Genomic DNA, 22,835 nt, shown 5'->3' on the forward strand with positions numbered 1-22,835 from the left:
GAAAATTTATCATTTTCATATCCTATTCATTGATCCATACATTTTATCATTATTCTTGAGTTTAGTTTAGTGCCGATATAAAAGCAAATGTGAATATATGAATACATGTTTAGGATTACATGATATTATTGTATATACGATATTATTATAGGTTCCAGAGTCCGTCACGTCATTCACCTGGAAATTCTAAGAGTTTAACGCTCTTCGCAGATTCATCTTCGACGCGATTGCGACAGTGCAAACCTATTCGCCGGCGACGAAACCGCCTCTATTAGCATAAGACGATAGGTGCCGCGGACCGACGACTCGATTGACTCGTAAGCAAAGGTTGATTGGATCCTCTCGCTTTACGATGTGCCGTTTGCAATTTAAACGTTTTCCATTCGCGACGTCTTGAGGTCTGGCGCAGTGTGTTTCCGCGTGTCTACGACCTCTCGACATTTTCCCGCCGTCACTTTGTCGCGCCAGCACACGAAGTAGAAGCACACGACAATTTTAACGTCAAAAAGATCCGGATGTGTTAATCACCGAAAAATAATGAAATATTTCAAGAATTAAAATTATGCTGTTAACGCAAAATTATATCGCAGTTAAGCTTCTGAAAGACGAAAGAAACGAGGATAATCTAGTCAAATAAGACTAAAATAATAAAACTTTAAATTAAAATTAAATTAAATATTTAAATCCTAAAATTCCTAAAATTCTAATATTTGGCAAACAAAGTTTTAATTTTTAATATAAATATGTTTAATTTTAGGATTGTACCTAAGAAGTAGGAGATAAAAAATTTAAAAAAAAAAATCAAAACTACAATTTTTCTACAAATTTGTATATGAGTACAATGATTATTATTAATGCTCAAACTTTAATAAGGATTATTTAGAATAGCATCTTTCGGGACGTATAAAGTAGGCCTGTTCAACAAGCTGTATAACAATTGCCGTACTACTACTAAAGAAGTGTACTGTTTCTAATTGAAATAACGCAACTCTGTTTAGATCATAAACTGGATATAGCCTTCATATGAATTGCATGCATAATTCACTAAACGGTTACTCGGAGGATCATGAGCGATGTCCTTGTCAGATCCGGTAAGTCGGACACCGTGGCTCCTTGGGTGGTCTTAATCTTCAGTCTTTCTCTACGTTTTCTTGGACTTTGCGACTTCCCTCATGGAAGCTCCGTGATTCTATTACTATAGAAATCGCATGCTTATGTATTAGTAACTTTAGAAGTCTTATATGGAATTTAGTGCATCTTTATACATCGCGGTGAAATATTACGTTTTCATTTCACACATTTCTCCATATAAATTTTAATGTGAAACGAGCGAGATATCGCCAATGAATAAATATTGCATCTTGAAATAACCATTGTAGATAAATAATATTTTTTTTAATTAATAAGACAAATAAATAAAAATTTTATTAAAATAAACTACATGAATATTTCAGCAACACTTTGTATACAAATCAATTGTATGTAAATTAATTTTAAAAATTAATTTATATTGATTTTTATAACAAATTATTGCTCTGTTTTATATTTTAATGTTTTTAAAAATCTTTTTAGAAAGCTGTTAAGTAATAAAAAATATATTAAACAGATATGACAAATAGCACAATAATTAAATAAATTCCTGACATTTTTGCAATTGATGCCCCTTGAACCTGACCGATTTATCCTACGACAATTTTTATTCAGTATTATCCGGCACATTCTCCATTTGCAGGCATCGACAATGAAATCTGGCGCAACCGGCTGTTAGCGGAAGCAGTTAACATCGCAAATGGAAACTGGAAACGATTTACATGCATGGCGGTCAGCTTTCAAGCTCGAGAATCTCTCGATTAGTCGATTCTCTGAGCAGATTCTACTAAATGCTAAATACTAAATTAAATTTCCTTCACGAATACGGAGCGTGCTAATTACCGCGTAATTTACGTGTAATTTTCCAATCACGCCTAACACATAGAACATCATATTTTATGATCTGTACACTCTATCTTTGTTTTTTTTCATCTGTAACGTTTATTTTATTACAGCTCTCATGCTGTTGATTATATGATATAAGTTTCAGTTTATCTTTATCAATTAACACATAAACTCTGAATAGTATACATTTATATATATATATAAATATCTTTAAAATATTTTTTTATTGTATTTTATGATAATAATGATTTATTTTATATCTCAGATTTACCAATACATTCAAAAAGATTCGTCAAAAATATGCTAACTTTAATATACAGATCTTCTTTCCTTTTTCTTGCCGTAATAAAAATTCGGCTCTAATCTTTTTTAATAAAAATAAAAATTTTTTATTGTTAATTAATTCATATATATATATATATATATTCATGTTGTGCACACACACACACACACACACACACACACACACACAAATATATTTAAATGAAATTTTTTTGAATATAATATGAATAAGAAATAAAATCACAAAAGATATATACCATTTTTTTCCAACATAGTAATTCCTTGCTATCAGTTAACATCTCGTCCTGTGCGTAACTGTTGTAAATCTCTCTTACACGTGCACTTTACAGCTGATGCCACTTCAATCATGTACAAGATTTTTTCTATGCAAAAAAAAGACCCTGTGCAGGAGGCCACGCATTAATAAGAGGAAGTATCTAATGGACTTCCGCTGCGTTGTTCTTTATTTTCTATAACGTTCGCGGCGTTTGTTTGTAAATAACGTCATGGCGTAATGGGCCGTGTAATGTGGCGGCATTTATTCGGCTCATTGAAGATCGCTTTATTTACGGTCGGATCAAAAGATTCACCGCGCTACCAGATTTTACGATGTCGTGATGGCAATTTGATTGCTATCTGCATTATGATTAATAGCGACAACTTCCCTTTCCATTTAACAACCAAGGTGTGCCTCGACAATTGATAATAATACGAGAATTTTGTAAAAGCAAACGAAATACTCGCCAATAAGTTGGAAATCTAAAAAAAAACTCTAAAAATTATTTTTACATATTTACTTCGCATTTCACAAATAAATTTATAAATATATGTATTACCAACAAACATTAACAATACTATTATTCTAAGTATATACATTTTTTTTTTAAATAATTTCAAAAAGATGGAATATCTCTTTTTACATTAGGCTTCTTTACATAATTTAATTAAATTAAAACCAAGACAGATATGTATTTATTAATTTAAAAAAGAATTTACCGAAAAACATTTCATTGATAATAACCATAATTTGTAAAAACTTACGATAGTGATAACTTAATCAAGAAGGGCACATTAATGTTTCAGAAGGCAACGTTTGCGGCAAATGAAAAAGGGGGAGACGCTCATCTAACTCAATCGTCGTTGACAGGCGTAATAAGTCTCCGAATTAATCCAATTGTCTTGCCCGTAATTGAATTGCGTAAGAAGCGAAAAATCGATAACCGCCTCGATAACCAAGCTCGATGGGCGACGCAACCCCCGTATTGGGATGAACAGTCGGCAATCTTTCTGTTAGCTCGTGCAAATAAGCAACCCCGCGAACTTCAGCACGATGAGCGTAATGCGATTGGTCGAGCGGATGATGATTCCTCGTTTTCTCGTCCCACACTCGACGCGTCGAACGGTGGAACGCGCCGCAGAGGTGAATAGCCTCCATTGTGGAAGCCGCTTGATTCTCGCTTAAGTAGATATGATTGAGGGCCGCCATGGGGACGATCAATGAGCTACTAAGTATAGCCGGCCTATGAGTCCGGCAAACGTTCAATCAACCCGCGCGCAACACGGGATACACGGATCGATCGATGTACCACGCGAAACGCTTCAATTGAATCGCGAAACCCCCGGATACGCACGGTGGCGATGCAGAAGCTCGCGGCAATACGTCACGCTTCGCTAACCATTCGCTCCAAGCCCACAAGCAATCGTGTCACGAAAAAAATCACACCGTTAGTCGCGACTGAGTAAAATAGCAAGAGACGCGCGCGCACGCGTGTATCTGTATGCGCTTGTGTAGAAATACTGCAAAAGAAAGAATACGCTCGATTTGTGCATAGACAGCTCGCAATTGTAAAAATATTACACATAATATTATAATAAATATTTAAAGAGAGAGGATATGGGGGACACGTTGCATGCTTTTTTAAGAAAAAAATACTAAGAATTACTGACAAATATATAAGACTGAAGGATCGTATCTCTATACGATTTTATTACTTTCCGTAAGGGGAAGGTATTTTTTTATTCTAATGTACGGTCGTGAGTTAATAAAACGATTACGGAAGAAAAGCTTTTAAACCACGGCGGCTTTGGCGGCTCCGACATTCTTTACGGGAAAAAGAAGCGTGGGAATGGCCGGCCGGTTCGACAAGTACGTCTCGATAGCGAGTCCCGTAAAATTTACTGGCTTTCACATGCCTCCGACGACATCGAGCAATAAAATTCCGCGGTGTAGCGCGAGAAACAATAAAGTGGGCGAATTAAATTGCGTCCTAGGTAGTTTCTCTTCACCTGTGCGGTATAATAATCCGCCGCGAAAAACGGCGCTGCATCGATATCAGCTGATCGTTAGCAAGTATTTATATTTCGTGCTATTTCTCGCTTTCGCGCGGAAACCTTTGACTTTCAGCCGCATCGAGAACGTCGCGATGCTCAACAGCTGTAATTACCGTTAGAGTAAGTACATGTTCGAACAAAAACTCATTTTAACTTTTCCCAAAGTATTTCAACTTCATTATGAATAGACAAACGAAAGATATTAATGAGTTTCACTATAAATAAAACTAAACTTTTGCTGTAAACAACCAGAGAAATTTCTCTTTAATTTATTTTTATTATTAATTTTGCATCATTTTCCTAACAATTTCAGCCGGACAATCACAATCAATTTCTTGATGTCAGACTAACACTTTTTTTAAACATTCTGTGAATAGAATTTTAAAGTAAAAAATAATTTGTGCATCAATAATTGAAGTTAAAAAAATGTTTAGTACAATATATTTTCCCAGAAATATTAATTAATTAAATATATATGACTGAATTAGTAACATTCAATTTGAAAGAGGATTAAACACCGCAGTGAGATTAGATGGAGTATTCTAGTGTTAAAGATGGAAGTTCTTTGGGAATAATTTCTTTGTAGTCCTCCTATTCATTTTCTTTACGACTGATACGAAGTGTGCGTTGCGGTTATTGCCGCTGTTAAAGTCCAGGTTGATTTTCTCGCGCGGCAATACTAGTATAAGCCCGTCGCATTCTTCCTGCTCGTGTCTCGTCAGCCGAGAATTAACCGCCACGATACGCAGCGATATGAGATCGGTTCTTGCGGGAGGCAGGATTTTGCGGCGCAATGCGTTCAAAGAATTTCCGCGAGTTATGAATGTTTCCGTCTGGAACGAGAAAACGTGAGACGGTCGTGGATGCTTAATTGAGCATCGAGATATCCGTAGGTGAAAACACCTTCCAGAGAATCGTCATACGTCAAATTGTGAGGTGGGAACGCAAAGCCATCGAACTTATGAGAAGAATGTGAAAATGCGAGAGTTTCCCAATCGCACGTAACATTAATATATATTGTAGAAACCTAATTTACTATACTTTACTACTCGCAAACTCAATTCGATAAAAATAATTATTATTAAAATATAAAAATTCTACAAAAATAATATTTTTATTTGTAATGTGTATGTAAAATATTACTAATTTTAACACAAAACCTGTTTGTCGACACGCCTACTTATCTAATTATACTCTCTTGAGCTGTCACGTTTTACAAATTTTAATCGATGATTGGTGACACCTTTGGTCTAATTGATTGATTCCACATGATTTTCCTCGCGAGCATTGTTCTTCTAACTTGACTTTGATCGCGAATTTTTAGAAGCATTACCTTAAGCGTGCATCTTTATTTTTCGACATTCTACGACATGTAATCGAGTTTTCTTGGATTTTTTAAGAATTAGCACGGCTGCCTCTATTTTTCCGCTATTACATAATATTATCCGAAATGACCATTAAAAAATATATTTACGATCAAGAACAATCTTTTAAGTCGATTTATCCATTGTAGCTTCAATCAGTCATTTATCTTGATAATTTAAAGAATGTTTAATGTTTCATGAATTTATTCTGTCTCGTGTATTTTTTATCATTTATCACGTTTTATTCCCACGCGTCAAGATTGGTTTTCTTAGAAAATCTATGGGGTAACAAATATTCCTTTTTATCCCGTGAGCCTGCCGGCCTTCGCGTGCGAAGACTAGAGGAAGCGAAATCGAATGCATTCCAAGCTGCCGTAAGTCATTCCAGACAATATCCTCCTCTCTTGCAGCACCCTTGCGCGTGGGCAGTGGCGTTTATGTCGCACGATGGGCGGATTATGTTCCACGGCGTGCCGACAAACCCGCGCGCAAAAAAACGAATGGATCGCGCCGACGAAGACCGCCGAGTCGCCGTCAATGAGATATCCACGTGCTAATGAAACACGACAACCGGCGCAAAGGCATGTCCGATCGCATAGCGTAGTGTGCGCTGCGAGCACAGCCACGCCGGCTATGCAGATTATGGAATGATGACAGCAGAACGGACGTTACGGAAAAGAGTAACGACCGGTTCTTTGCACTTGACTATCGATACACCGAAATAGAGATAGGAAAATGCAGATAGAATTATCTCTCGATATAAACATGACTCTCTCTAGCGATTATTTTTATTTACGAACTTCGAAAAGTGTTTAATGTACTTGATGGATGTAATATTTTCTCTCTTGCTTTCTTATTATCTGACTTAACAATCGAATGCTGACAAACTAACGTCTAAAATAAAAAAAAAAAAACGTATTTATATTAAGGAATATAACACTAAATATGAAAAACTACTTGTTACTATAAATAACTCTCATTATTTATATTTTTATTTTCTAAAGAGAAAAAAATGTATTCAATGTATTCTTTGTCGTAAAATTAACGACATATAATTAAATTAAAATAAATTGTATTAAATAATTTGAACTTCGATACATGTTTTATTAAAACTTAAATAAACACTGCAGATTTTGTTAGAATCCAATTTAATATTCTTTTAAGAGAGAGCAAGAGAGAAAAAGTGTTCTTCATCTAACCTCACAAGCAAATTTATATAGTTAAATTGCAAAAAATCCGTTATTCCAAAGTTATTTCAAAACTGCTTGTCCGTAAACATTATTCATAAATGTATTTCGTCACTCGCAGCCGACTTTCCTTTTATTCAACGATTTTTCGTTTGTCGTTAACACTACTGAAAGTCACCGGTTCACTGTCGTTTCTCACTAGCACGAATACTCATTGATGAGTTCGTTACTCCGTTCATTCACTGTCGGGGCAGGTCGCTCGCCTCTCGCATCGCAAACACAAACATTACCGACACGTCGCCAATTGCAAAGAAAGTCAAGAAATGTGTTTATACACATGTACCGTAACTGCACGGACACGCGTGAATCGGTCGTAATAACGCAATTCGCACCCATCCGCATTGTCTACGATGCCGCAGATCATAGATTTTAAGATGTAAACTAAAAAATGATTCTTACGATGATTGCACGATACCTGCGCATTCTATATGAACCATTCTTACAATCGATACATTATTGATATAATGTTATATCCTCGTTTTCTGTCACATAAAAAAAGAAAATATAAATTTCGAAAATATTTAATTCAATGCTTTCTTTGTCTTATGATAAATAATAAAAGAGAAATAATTTTTGTCATAAGATGATATACAAACATATTCAATTATCTTTTTTTATTGTAATTCCGCAAAAATATATCTAGAATTAGATCAATTTAATAAATCTTTATTAAATCTGTTAAATTTTCTTGTATTTTATTTTTATTGAACAAAAAAGCAAAACAAAAGAATTTATTATATTAAATTTTTCCATTCATATTATATTTAAAACATAGTTCTTCGGTTAAGACGACGGTTCTACACGACTCTAAAAATTACATGTACATGTACATGTTTGCATATGACGTACGAAGAAAGAGTTTGGCCCACGATTGAAGAGTAAGAGAGCTTAAAAAGGAGAGTTCGCCCGTGGGATGGCACAAATTACGTGGTGCTACGTAAAAAATCGCGCAACGAAACGGCGAATGCTGTAAGCTCATTTTTATGTCGACACCGCAGACGTGGCGACGTTTCGGATAAAGGCTCTTGACTTTGCAAACCTGTCGGCGGCGGTTACCAAAGAGACGGGCCGAGACGAGCGTGGGAGGACGCGAAAGGAGATCGGCGGCCGAGAAGAATCGCGAGACTTAAAAGTACGGTCCGGTCCAGCCCCCGGTCCGGTCGGACCCCGTATCCCCGTATCCCGCGAGTGATTCGTTTGGCGAGTTCCATGACGAAAGATCGAGTGACAAGCGAATGCGCCGACAATTTGCATACTCGTCCGTTACAATTACGCCTGCGTCGCCGGCGTGAGAGTCATCGCTCGTTAACGATGCCCCCGGGGAGACGAATTAAACCGGGATTGTGACACATGACACGAAAATTTACAGCGCCGAGAAACATGCAGCGAAAATATCTTCGACCCAACTCGAACGAAAACAATCATCATTTGCTCTTAATTGTTCGATGTAGTTTTAGAAATAAAACTGCAAATATTTGGAAAAAAAGTTGTTCAAAATGTAAGAGTAAAATAAAACAGTGTATGTTTTAGAATTAATATAATTAATAATTTGAATAAATTCAAACAACAAATATTGTTAATTATGTAAAACATTTTAGAAACAAATATAAATTCCTGAATGCAACTAACGATTAAATGGTGGCACGTTACTTCTATCGAACGACAATTCATATTTTTCTCGAAATAATTCTGTTTTTTGTATCGATTTGTTGGTTTTTCGAAATAAGTTCTTCAAACGAAATCAATATTCTTTGGAATTAAATTATATCCATGTATCGTAAATATAAATTGTTGCAGAATAAGTTGGGAATTTAAGTCTGTTAAATACACGACAAGGATTTTCAATACATTGTTTAGCGAAAAATATTTCAATCGTAAAATTCGTTATCGCAACTTTAAACTGTAAGAGGCGTATTCGCGCGAATACGCGTATAGAATAATGTCACGAGTACAGTGATTCTATTCACAGACATTGAAATCCCTTCGATGAAACTTTTTCACGCAAGCATGAACGAAGTGCAAGCGTCGATTTGATGCACAAATAGCGTTCAGATTTTTCAACAGCCCGTGTGACATGAAGTAGCCACTTTACAGGTATACCGCCTACGCTGCACTTCAACCAGAATTTCAAGTTCGGTATGCCGTGCAAGTTTAATCGTTGGTAAATCACATGCGTCTGCATAAAAGCGTTCGTTGAGTGCGAACAGCTGGTGTGCCGGCTCGGCAGAAGTCATTCGCGAGTTTTCATAGGCCGCATACCTCCGATAGGCGACCACTCCGGAAGCGAAATTCAACGTTGCTCTATCTCTACATCTTGTAAACAAAACTACTCTTCGCGTAGACTGCTCATTAATAAATCTAACACTATTTCAGACACCATAAACTTCAATTCTTTTATCAAAGGATCCCTAAGAAATATCTTCAAATTATTCTTAAAGAAAAGGCAGAACGTTGCTTAAATCACTTTTTAAAAATTAATAAAAACTAGTACGTTCCATGCGCATGCAAATAAAAAAGATTCTCGTAAAAATTTTATAAAAATAAAATTATATAGAAGCAGAGATTATCGATCATTACTCACCGAATCCCATCCGTACTTCCTCCTCGTCGTCGCTGTCAATATGCTTGATTCCCGCCACTTCGAAGCTCTTCGCGGATTGTTCCTTTCGCGAAACGGGCGCGGAACAGTCGCAGTTATCCTCGCCGGCACCACAGCCGCAGTCGTCGCCGGCGCATCTGCATCCCAATAGCGGATCGTCCGTGTCTATATTTCTACAGGCCGGACAGGGGAACGTCATATCGTCGAGTGAGACCCTCTCAATTTTTCTTTCAACGGTGACGAGCAGACTGCCTATGTATGCCGGCAGATCCTCGTCGCTGATGTCGTCCGGACCACCTGCGTTCCGCAATCTGTTCTCAAGATCTTTCGGCGAATCATCGGCGACGTTGTCCCGCCGCAGAATACTTTCTTCAAATTGCAGAGGACTCTTCAGGTCCTCCGGCGCGACCGACCTACTGCGGATTTCGCATCTACTGCTCTCCTTCCACTTTTCCATCGTTGTGGGGGAGACCACCTTGGCGCAACGTTTCACTTTAGCGCGGCTCTCGTCGCCGCCGGTGGGACTAGAGGAATTTTTAGAGCGAGCTTTGCGACCCGAGCTTCGATCGACTTCACCATCAAGATCTTCTTTCCAAGCGTCAACGCTAGACGCGGATCTGGACTTCATCACTGTAGCGGTGTGACCGGATTCGCCGATCGCGTGACAGAACTGGTGCTCCAGCCTATCGATCGATCTGGTCTCCTCCCGACGATGCTCGGCGCTGCTGGTTCTGTTAGTCTCGCGCGTCCGAGGACGCGTATCCTCGCGCGATCTTCGTCGCGGACGACCGATGGCTTTCATCGCGCTCGAGGGCTGCGCTCCACTGAGATTTGCGCTCGTCGTATTCGACGAGCTCGGCTGACCCTTGTGCGTCAGGTCCCGCCAGTCCATAAACTCGTCTTCACGTTCCCAACCCAAGATCCCCGGGGCCCTCATCGACGTAGTTCGCCAGACTACTGCTATCTGCAAACAGCGGTAGTTTTGACTGTAATCCTCTTTCTAATCTTATCTTTACCGTTCGTTTTATTTATGCCAAGAAAATCTTGAAAAAGAATTTTATACATATATAAAATTATATGTTATATTATAAAATATAATATAGCATATAATGTTATGTTATATTATATAAAATCTTGTTTTTAAAAGCTACTTTTCCATTAAAAAATATAAAGCAGAATAATATCTTTCGCTATCTAAGTTCCAAAAAACTTACTAAAAGAATCTAAATGTTTATCTTATTTCAATCAAATTTTGCTAAAATAATATCTCAATCTAAGCTTTAATTACAAAGATATTTATAAAAAAATTATAGAAAAATAATAGAAAAATTCACTTGTAACGAAGCCTATTATCACATATTATAACATGCGTATTTCTTATCAAGCATTTAAGAAAGCACGTTGAAGAATGAATTTAGCCGGTCTGCCGGTAACTCATGGTCACAGTAAATCAGCCAACTCGGCACACTTCTGGGAATACGGAAAAGCGTTATAAGCGTGACAATGCCGCGTCGGCATTCTCAGATACACGTCCTTTATTACCCTGAGAAACTTAAACCGCGTGTCTAATAACGCGCGTCCCATTACGCGCCTGGATCCGATGACTGTTAATATTTATGCCGAGGATCCGTCGTACGGTCACGCGGAAGGAACGCTGGGAATTCCGGGCCAAGTCTTTTCGACGGTCGTTAAGACGGAGGTGTCATTCTTCGCGCGGCGGTACGCGGAGGACATCGCCGGCGCGGCTTCCTTATGACGACGACGACGATGGGGCGAGGGGGGGGGGGGGAGAGGGATGGAAAAAGAGGAGAAAAAAATGAAAAGAGACATGACTCACCTCAACGGTATTTTGCTCGGCGGCTTCACCGGCGGTCGTAGCGCCGCTGACCGACGAGGTGGTTACAGTTGCAGCAGTTGCAGCAGCCGCGCTGCGTACGCAGAGGTAACATTCCCCGAGACGCAGCGCGGACGCCTCGAGCTCGCCCAGCTGCAGGATCAGGCCGCTGCCGCCTAACGTCAGAGGCCAGCCCTCCGGCACCACCGCCTCGTTTCCCTGCAATCAGACAAATGGATCATGTCGTATCTCGCGCCTGATCATCACACGGATGCTCTCGCGCTAAACATCGTAATTTTCATCGTATCGGATCGCTAAGCTCTTCCGCACACGTCGTTTCTCGAATACTTCGCAGAAGAGAAAATGCCGCTGTCTCAAGTGACAAAAGCGGAAGAAATGGAATGGAAAACTAAAGATACGGCTGCAATAACTAATCGAAAGTTGCGAATTAAGCTAATTAGAATTATATTGTCGAACAAATCGCGTATAAAAGCAGCGAGAATTAAGACGTACAGAGAATTAGAACGTATGTTAATCATGTTGATTGCGAGATAATCAACGCTCTGCGGATACACCCAGAATTAAGACGACGTGCAGTCAGTCAGTAATTGTCCTTTCTCTACTGTTTTCTCCGCTGAAAAGCATGCACTGATGAGCAGGAATGCAAGTAAAATTTAATCGGAGTGAAGACAAGAGAGAGGGAGGAGTATCCCGCGCGGAATGCGTTAATGTCGGAGATTGCATCTTAAAGTATTTTTACGTGCCAAATATTACAACATGGAATATTATATCCCAGCAAGCCTGTCTTGATTACGCTGTTAAATCACGCAACAGTTTAGCATGATTCCAAATGGGAAAAAAAAAAACAAAATATGTAACAAATAATTCATTGTGTAAATAAAAGATTGAAATATAAAGATCCCTTCGGATTAACAAAATATAAAAATATTGAAAAATATTGAAAATACATGATACGCTATCAATACAGTGTTAACTGTCAGCAATATCGGAAGCACTATCTCAATGTTCATTTCTAGGCTACCTCGGCACACGGTGATGTTTAATTTAATATCAGGCCTCACGGCTCGTATCTCCTCCTTCGAAGGAGAAGAGATCGCCGAAGGTGCGAGACTCTCTCGAGTGCACCTTGCAATAACGCCTACATACGTCGCGACTACGTGGCACGTCGTTGTAAGCAATTAGACGGTAGGATAGCGCAAATAAAGGGCGGCAAGTGAATGCACACAGCGTGCTCCGTGTCGGTTAAAAGCATTAAAGCAATTAAAAGCAAATGGAACGCACCCGTTCGGTCATCCACGATTTTCATTATCGAGATCGAGAGATGCGTGTGCGTGATTGCATTTCGCGAGGAAATGAAACTTTGCCAATGAAGTCCGTCGATCGCGACATTCGACGATCTATCGATTCGCCATTGCAAAAATAATGAACTCATGACAACGAGAGATAATAACATGAGAGATAATTTAGATGGTTTTATTGGATATGCTATTTCACTTTCTCTTTTTTCACGTTTTGTATTTTTAAATACAAAATACATACGTGATTTTTAATACTTGATTTTTACATGTTAGATAATTTATATTTTCAATAATTATGCTGAATTACCTTTTACTTCTTTTTATCAAATACTTATTAATGCCTACAAAATATATTTCATTCTATATAAAACTCAATAAATTTTATGTTATAAATTTTTTTATTGAACAATATACTCCCTGTTTTGTATGATACTTATGCAATTTCGCCTAGAATTGGTCCAATGGTAAGAGAACGTATGTCGGGGAAAAGATATTTTAAATCTGGTAGTAGAAACTTCTGTACTTGGCATATGTCGATACTGTCGTTTTATTAAAGTGGATATATGCGCGTGTGTGTCATGTGCCACGTGCCGATGACGGTGCGTGTGCCGCAATATACACGAGACAACAGGAACTGGCCCAGATACCAGGTATCACCAGTCACAAAGAGGATAGGCGTGTGACTAGGTTTATTACGGCTAAAAATACACTCGACTTATAACAAATAATGAAAGTAAAGCGGGCCGCGCTCCGATGGGTAGCGTGAAGTAAACTTTTACAATCCGACAATATATTCGTATGTCACGCGACAGATTACAAAGTGTATGTTATTTAGCGACTGCTTTCGTGGCAACAACTGGGACATATAAAAACGTCCGACGAAATGTGTCAAATCAAAAATAGTTCGGTAGTTCACAGATAGGATTTAAGACTTGTGGGAAAAAAATGAAGAAAAATCAAGAAGAGAACTACAGGGGACAAGGGGAAAGCGCGGTATCGCGAAATTTCATCGAGCGTCCGCACATTGCCACATTGTCAACGGTCTAAGACCAATCAGTGCGAAGGTAACTACGAGAGAGAACGCAAAGGCTGTGTCGTTTGACCATGACGACGGGACGGACGTTTATGATGCACGCGATAAGAAAATCGGAGGTCCTCTTGCCTGTCAACTGGGTGTCTCATTACCGGTATAAACGCCGCACGAGAGATGTATCTGGCGCCAAAACTAAGCGGCTTTCACTGCGTGATTTACCGATGTAAGTACCGCCTGTCCCCCTTCTCTCTTCGATTTACGTGGTACGCGCGGTCGCACGCGGAAATCCTGTGTGTGTGTGTGTGTGTGTGTGTGTGTGTGTGTGTGTGTGTGTGTGTGTGTGTGTGTGTGTGTTTCAACGATCGGCGGCAAAACGGGAGGTCCAGACGACGTCTGGCGAGAGCTGGCGTAAATCAGACCTTATCGCCGCGGAATTCGCATTAGACCACTAAGTGCGAACACTGGTGCGTTAAATTTCATCGCTCTCGATATCCGCTCGTTTCTCAGACGCGTGGCAAGGAGAGTTTATCGGTCGCCCTCGCGCCGCATCGTAGCGTAATAATTTTAATGTTATCGGCGATTTTTCGCGACGCGCGCTCCGTTACGCGCGAGTAGTACGATCGCGTCGGTGCGTACCCGGACTAGTCTGAAAGGTGCGTTAAGAAACACTTCAACAAATTGGAATCATTTACTTTCTTTACCGCCGGTAAGTTCCAGATGCAAAGGGGAGATATAAATCGTACACTTTCTATTCTTATAAAAAAAGACACGAATAAATTTAAAGAAATAATGAATGATTTCCTATTTCTGCAGAAAAATAAAATTTCGTTTCGAAAATTTCATTATTCAATAACGAATAAAAAAAGATATTTTAATTATTTATATAGATATAATAAAATAGTAGAGAAATATTTACGCAATTTTAACTTTTAATACATTCTACAACTTAGAAACTGTCTGTCTTCTTTTTAATTTAATAAAATCAATAGCTTGGTTTCCAAATCAATCGTCAATCGTTATTACAAGCGGCATCGTCAGTAAATGAATTAGCTGACTAATGCGGTCGCGAAGCGAGAGCGGCGCGTAGGTAAGTACACGTTTCTCGAGTGATATCCGCTCGATCTAAGGAAAGAATTCATAATAGATTAAATGAGAGAGAGAGAGAGAGAGAGAGAGAGAGAGAGAGAGAGAAGGACAAGCACATAGGAGACGCGCTGGCTGCTGTGCCGGATGCTGTCAAAGTGATAGACACGTGCACGCGACTGACGAGGGCTCATTAATCGCTAGCCGCATCACACGGCGATCGGTGCATCGACACGTTTGCATCTACGTGACCCACACGAAAGAAGGTACGCGCACGCGAGTGGAGTAACACGCGCGGAAGTACCGAAGCGGGTACATCGAAACACATCTCGCAGCGGCCCGATCTGATGAAAGTCCGGCAAGACTGATTGCGATCTGGCTGCCGCGAGGAAGCGGGAACGAGGGAGGGGAAAAAAGAGGGAGACACGGGAGATAAGGAGACGGAGAACGCGAAGGAGAGAGAAACGATCTGCGGTCTTGTGTTCGTTGGACCCTGTTAAAAAAAACGCGCACGCGCCCCGCCGACCGCCCGTGGTAAACACGCTGTGTGCGTTGCGGCGATCAAATTAATCGGCATGACATCGTTACTTCTCCAAGTCGGAGAAGTCTTTCACTCTGCACTCCCGAACGCGTCTCGCGGTCCGAATGGGGAGATAAGTCTCAACCATGATCGTCCCCGGCGCGAAAAAATATAACGGTCGAGCGCGGAGACTTAAGAGGAAAGAGAGAGCGAGCGCGGATTTACGGTGTATATCGAGTTACCAGCGATGCGAATTGTGATTTGCGTAAATTCGCGTGACTTATTTTTATCGGATGGACTTCTCCAAGTGTTGATCGTGTGGCTAATTGGAAGGAAAAAGTTATATAGACAGCTTTACGGAAGATGAGAAAGATAATTTGCAAAAAGTGTAATGCGAGCAAATTACTAAAGTTATTACAATATTAACATTTAAGGAGATAAATTCCGCTTAAATCCTCTTAAAAATAATTGCATCATATATTACTCTAATTAATTCTAATTAATACACTTAAATTACATCATACCGTGCTTATTCATCTTTTACATTTGCTATTCTTAATTCAGCGGTCAATATAACGTTATATAAATTTTTCAAGACAAGATCGATGTCACCTATGTTCCAATATACAAAAATTTTACGCTATAATTTTTCGCTATAGTTTCAAGTGACTAGCGAAGAAAATGGAACGATTCGATAAAGCGCATAATCGATTGCGCATTCGAAATTGAATGAATTCCACATAACGTAGTCGTTGAAAAATGGAATATGTTATCGCGCTTCACGTGGAACATTTCGGTATCGCGAAAAGGAAACCGAGGTGAATTCCCGCAGAGATGCGATCTAGCAGTTTGCAAGACGCGCCAAGGATGCGGCAGCGGGATGTATGTATGCGGGCGGTGCATAGAACGCGACGGGGCTCTCTGGTGCCGGTAACGCGCCGTGAACACAGGCGTGCACAGGCCGATTCCTTCTTCGCGGCACGGCTCGTTTAAAATGCAGATTAGACTCTATACCGGCATCCTTTCAGCGCAGAGTTGCCGACCGCGTCGACGTGGCAACGGCACCGATCGCAACGCTCGAAAAACAGCATCTACAATTAAATACGTAGGCAGGCAGGCAGACAAAGAGAAATTTATTGCATTCTGATACGTTCCCGATAAGAGAGATAAATGTCTATAAAAATAAGAAAAAAAAAAACAAAATATATGTACACTTGTATTTGTGTATGTGTGTGATGTCATGTGTAAACTAAAAATAATAAAAAAATTAGGATACGTTGAATGAATAAATTACAAATTATAAAAGAATAAATGAAAAATAAATTATGTCCTACAAAAAATTAAGTCCAGGAATATTTTATAAATGCACTGCGCTTCTAACAATCGTTTATTATACATCGAAAAAAGCTTTGTGCATGAGCATAAGTATTCATCTCTGTTTGAGCTATTTTATATGAAAAATAGCTGAATAGATGCAACAATGTTCACATTGTGGCACACGAGCACGAAATTTCTTTAGGTATATAACAGAGACCAATTGACTCATGTTTTCAAACATGACCGCAAATATACATATGATTTCTAACAATAAATCTTCATATTCGCAACATAAAAATTCTATTTGTCAAATGTTTTTCGTTTCAGCGTCACAATGTCTGTCACACGTAAAGAATTTACGATCAATGAGAGATTTAAACATTTTTAACTTAGAGAAGTATTATTTTTATAGACAAGATATTATTACAAATTGATAATTTCTAAATTTAAATATGTTTTGTGGCATTAATGAGGAGCGTTTTCCACGATGTGCTGAGTTTGATGGCGAAAAAAGATATTGGCCGCGGTGAGATTCGAGGACCGCCAGTTTTTTTTATTTGACAACTTTTTTATAAAAATATTCATAATCTAAAACTTTCTAATTCTTTACAATTATCTTATCATCATTACTCATTACTAATATTATTGAACGTTAATATTAAAATATTTTTATACATATTGTTTTTTTGATTTCCACATGTAAAAAGTCCAAATCGCGACTATTTAAAATATTATAAATAAATATGAATTATAAATTGGTGTTTAATAAAGCAAACATTAGTCAAAACAAGGTATAAAATATTACACCGCGTCAATCCACGACAAGAAAAGAGATCCGCTCTCCCTATTTCTCACTTTCTTGACAGTAAATCTTTGTCAAGCGCATGCGGCATTTCTCGGCTACCAGTTAACAATACAAGATCTCGAGGAAAATGCGAAAACGAGCTTCGACGGAAAGAAGTCTGTCCATCTCATTCACGTCTTGTCTGTCAAGACATCTTGTCTAGAGAGCTCGAGGCTTGAATCACTAGAGGTCGATCTCTCACACAGTAATAGACGGTGTTAAAGAGGTCCCCAATGCAGATTCTCAATCTCTTTCGTTGTATCTCGCAACGAAGCTCTCTCTTCTTCTCTCCATATTTTTTTTTTTAAGTCATTGTATATGAATACTATTACAGACATTACTAAGATTCTTAATGTAATATGACTGATTCTCGTCATATTATATCAATCAATGCATTACGCAAATTGTGTAAGTTATATACATATGTATATATATATATATATATATATTATTTAAAATAAAATATTTAATATTGTAAAATATATTACATATTATATTTTACAAAGAGGATTTTAAGTACTTCAAAAGTTGCCTACATTCTCTCTTGTATATATAAATTTATCTTTATATTTATTGCACAATATTATTCGGCATATAATAAATAAAGTCTAAGTCTCCAAGTTGACTGTCCGTTTGATTATCTTTCTTTCGCGGCGAGTTCCGCAAGGGAATTACGGGATCAATGCGCATGTTACTGCGTAGGAGCCAAAGGTTCTCCGCGTCCTCTGGCTGCGATTGGCCTATGACCGGCGACAATAGAAAGCTGGATACAGTACTCGTAAACTCAATGGCTTTTGAAAACATCACGGGAAGAATCATGGAAATGGCGGACCGGTTGAGGAAGCATCCACCGGCGAAAAGGTTTCTTGAACCTGGCTGTTTGACGGTCACTTTCCTCCAAGATCGTCCTTTCACATGTGTCACGTCGCAATCACCTGCGCGCCACGAGTCATCGCCTTTGCCATCAGCGAGGAACAAACTCCCGTAACTGTTATGAACATCACCCACCTGGATAGCAATACACCGAAGGTTGATATTACGGTATCGGTTGGATTGAACACCGATTGAACCAACTGACGACAATTTACTGCGCGACAAATCAAAAAGAAAATAATAAAAAAAAATTATTTCTATGTCAAAGATTATATATATATATATATATATATATATATATATAGGAAATGCATAATCTGCTGAAATAAAAAATCGCGACAAATATAAACTTGTAATTGCGATAAATACAAATTTATATATAATCTTTTTAATAAAAATAAGATAAAATAATATTCAATGTTTATGAATAAACATAAGGAGTAATAACATTTTGCATATTTGACTTGAATAATATCATCAGGAAAGAAACGAAGTATGAATCTTCGTAAGTGAGGATAAATTAATAATTGACGGACTCGAAAGATACAAAATAATCATGACAGAACGCGCATCTACCATTTCTCGATGATAGGCAACTCTATCGAATTAGGGCGCGAGCAAAGATCGAGAGGCGGTACTTCGCGACGTTTATCTCCTCCTGCAGCTGCATTGTGACGTCGCATCTTAGCCGGGCGTATCGCTTGTCCGGGATACACGCTGTAAATTCTTTCCGGTTTCTATCGCAACCTGCCATTATCTGATGTGACATTTCATGAAAATGTGACGGCGGCCGTTTGTTATTACGCGGCTATCCGTGAACATCGCGTCGTGCCCGCAGGTAATTATCGGTCTCACGGTGTAATTATCGCAATTGTTATCCGATCTCGGGGCGAGGCCAAGAAGGTCAGAACTAGAGGAGACCTGCCCGAACGAGACTTGCAACGTAGATTCACCTCCTTGATTCTATTCATCGCATTGCTATCGAAAAAAAGTTAATTGTCGTCTAGTTAACGAGTGTAAAATATCAAACATTTAGGAAGTATAACAAAAGAATAAAACAAAAATTATTTAGTGAAATAACTTGTGGTTATTAACTATCTGAATTCTAAATAACACAAAAAAATTGATTAAAGATACTTTTAGTATTATATACTTGTAATTAGAACGTTTCTTAAAGTAGAAAATATTTTCCTTATCGCGCAATGATGAAAGCATTAACTACAAAATGATATATCTTGATACCGAGAAAACCCACCTCTTATAAAAATTGCACCTCGCCAATCAACTTGCAATGCTAAATATAGCAAACGTTAATAAAGTACATCATCTAATTAGCTACCCGTCAATCATTTCCTTATCGACATGCTTTGTTGGCGTGGCGCGAGACGGTGTCGGCCTCCCCTTAGAAGAATACGCATCCTGTCTCTGATTGCCTGGGCTCTCGCATTCTCCGAGCGGCCTCAAGTTCACGTCATCATGGCGTTCACCTCTACCGAGTGTTCTTTCGCGACGTGTGCGCGAGAAGAGATTGCGGCGAAGTTACGAATTGAACAAGAGATTCTCGTGCTGGCGGTATACGCTTCGCGGATTTGCACGCGGATACTGCATCGTATATACTACAGGCATGGCGGTATACAAGACGGCGGATAATTCCTCTGCTATAATTCATCGCGAGAATAGGAAATGAACGGCTCTTCTCCCCGGCGTGGAGTAGCGTCTCTATTCATTTGCCGGTTCAATGAGTTAGCGTTGGGAGACCTCCCCAGAATCGCCGGAGGTGCGTCAGGTTGTCGTATCTTTCAAGTGCATCCCTGTTCCGCGCGCATAGTAATTATGATAATGTCGCGTGAGTCACGATTACAGGCACGCGGCGGCGAAATTAATAACGGAGATTCACGATCATATATCCGAGGACATGTCAATTGGAGACAATCGCGACGAGCAGGAAGCGACGTGGCGAACAGGTACTTGGATAACGCCGGGTATCCTAAGAACGAGCGAGGCGCACGCGAGTCCGTGATCAGACGCGAACGACCGAAGTTCATACTTTGCTTTGGAACAGCCCAGCATGCGGTCACTGTGCATACGCCGTCGCCCGAGGCATCGTGGTTACTTATTAAACAAATTCACACAGGTATATACCAACGAGTATGAATATATCGACGATGAACCGCTAACAGCGGTGTTGCATGCGCGATAGCGCAGGATTGTATTTCAAAGAGTCTTAAATTTCATAAATAATAGCTTTTCGTATTGTAATCTGCGGCAGAAAATTTCAACTTTGTTTATTCTAAAGGCTATAAATAAAGTCATAAATAAAGCTCTACTATTTATCTTGAGGAGGAAAAAAAAAATTCCTGCCTTAGGAAGCATCTTCTTAAGGTAATACAATATCTCCTGTAATATGTTTACCTAAAGCTCATACGTAAATCCTACCAGGTATTTTATTCTAAATTTCTGCTATCTTATTTTTATACATTTTATCAGATTACATTTTTATTTTTCTCGAACGACGACTCTGCGCTCGCTCTTCATCGCACGGTACGCACCGCGGCACGTCCACATTCGTTCGCCACGTACTCGCATCGTATAAACGTATCTTGACGGTGTGGTCCCCCCCTCGCAAACGGGCACCTAATCGTAACCTCGAGGTACGATTCGAGGTAATCCCGATGCACGCGCCGGAAAGGCAGTACCAGTATCTTCCGCGGATCGCGGCGCAAACGAACGTTTATCGCGTGTCCGCGTGCGCCTTCGTGCATAATTCCGCGTACGAGAACCCCAATTATCCGGTACTTGCGCCTCGCTGTACTCGAGCGTCCTCGACAATGCATCGGTCTGAGAGACTTTCCGGCGCTTCTTCTCCCTTTCCCACTCGCCGAGGCTGCCAGACAAATACGCACGGTGCGCATTACTTTCGCCCGCGCGATGCATGCGCGCGATGCAACCCCCTCCGGGGGTCTGCGCGAGAGATCTCTTCTCTAAAGGCCACTTCTCTCAACTCGATGAAATCGAGTCAACACGTTTTAGCAAATCTTAATTCAAGGATTCGAATAAATGAAGTAAATGAAATAACCAAAAATAGTAAGTGATTTTCAAAAATTTTGAAAAATCAAGCCGATATCGATCATACAAATATCTAAAATTAATGTTTAAATAGTTATCATTTTTTAATAAATTCTCCCTTGACAGGCAAGGATAATACTTTCATCACATCAACCAACTTAAAGTATTCAATATTTTCAATCATGATCCAGTGTATAACTGAAACTATTATGTCGTGGAAACTCATTAATTTAATTGAAAACTTTATTTTTAATAATTCTAAAATGATTTATTTATTCAAAGTGAGAAGCACTGTGTGAATTTCGATTTATCTCCAAGAACAATTTTCATCTTTTAACCAGAACTATCTGTTTAACCTATATAAAAAACTATACAACTATTAAAAATAACTCTTCGGAACTCTCAATAAGTTAATAAGTCTCCACGTAATAATACGCTAGCATCACACGCAGTCATCCATTGGTGCCATCCATCAGATTTCTCGACTCAAACACGCTTCATTAGGTCTCGATAGCGAATGGCAAACAGTCGATTTGTTTCCTCCGGTTCGAATCTATCGCCGTACGTTACGAAACTGCTTGCGAACGGTTTGATCCATCTCTGGCACATATCTCCCTAGTATACATCTCCAGTACGCAAACAACGTTCCCGACGGGGGATGATGTTGCGGAGCGCGCTATCTCTCTTTCCCGACCGCCGGTCACCCGCGGGCTATCTCTTCCAGGTGCATGCACGCATCTTGCCATGCCTCCCATACAGTCATTACGAACGCTTGCACCGGTTATTCGCACAGCGCATGAGCGCATACGTGCGTGCGTGCGTGCGTGCGTGCGTGCGTGCGTGCGTGCGCGCGAACGTATGAGTGCCTAGCTACCTCGCCTAACCGCCGATGCGTGACTGCGTCGGAGGAGAACAGTCTGCCAGGATTATTATGCAAGCTTTGTGGTGCTCTCAGACTGTCAATGCTCTGGTTCCGGGTCCGATTGTTCGTTCACTTCGGCGCGGCACGCTCCTTGATACCTGATGTTAATGGCGGATATTAACGGCGCGTTAACGCGCATCGCATTTCTGCTCGTTTGCTCACTTATTATAGTATATAATATTTGTTACTTGGCACTATATAATTTTCGCATAATAAAGTTAGATTTCTATGCGTCTTATTCAATTGTCCAATAATCGATTGCCTAA

At 39.5% G+C, this 22,835-nt stretch overlaps 1 protein-coding gene across 2 annotated transcripts in view; it reads right to left on the minus strand.

The window, feature by feature from the left end:
- The window catches only part of LOC105422275 (uncharacterized), a 284,608-nt gene that overhangs the window by 123,171 nt on the left and 138,602 nt on the right, over window positions 1-22,835 (minus strand). For both annotated transcript variants that reach the window (XM_089076728.1, XM_089076729.1), the window contains exons 4-5: window positions 11,596-11,811; window positions 9,741-10,722 (exon numbers count right to left, since the gene is read on the minus strand). In XM_089076728.1, coding sequence (XP_088932854.1) covers window positions 9,741-10,722; window positions 11,596-11,811 — 1,198 coding nt within the window. The remainder of the gene's footprint in view (window positions 1-9,740; window positions 10,723-11,595; window positions 11,812-22,835) is intronic.

This window comes from Pogonomyrmex barbatus, unplaced genomic scaffold (genome assembly GCF_055798465.1).
Source record: "Pogonomyrmex barbatus isolate J1 unplaced genomic scaffold, ASM5579846v1 scaffold2, whole genome shotgun sequence".
In the NCBI taxonomy this organism is placed as follows: domain Eukaryota; kingdom Metazoa; phylum Arthropoda; class Insecta; order Hymenoptera; family Formicidae; genus Pogonomyrmex; species Pogonomyrmex barbatus.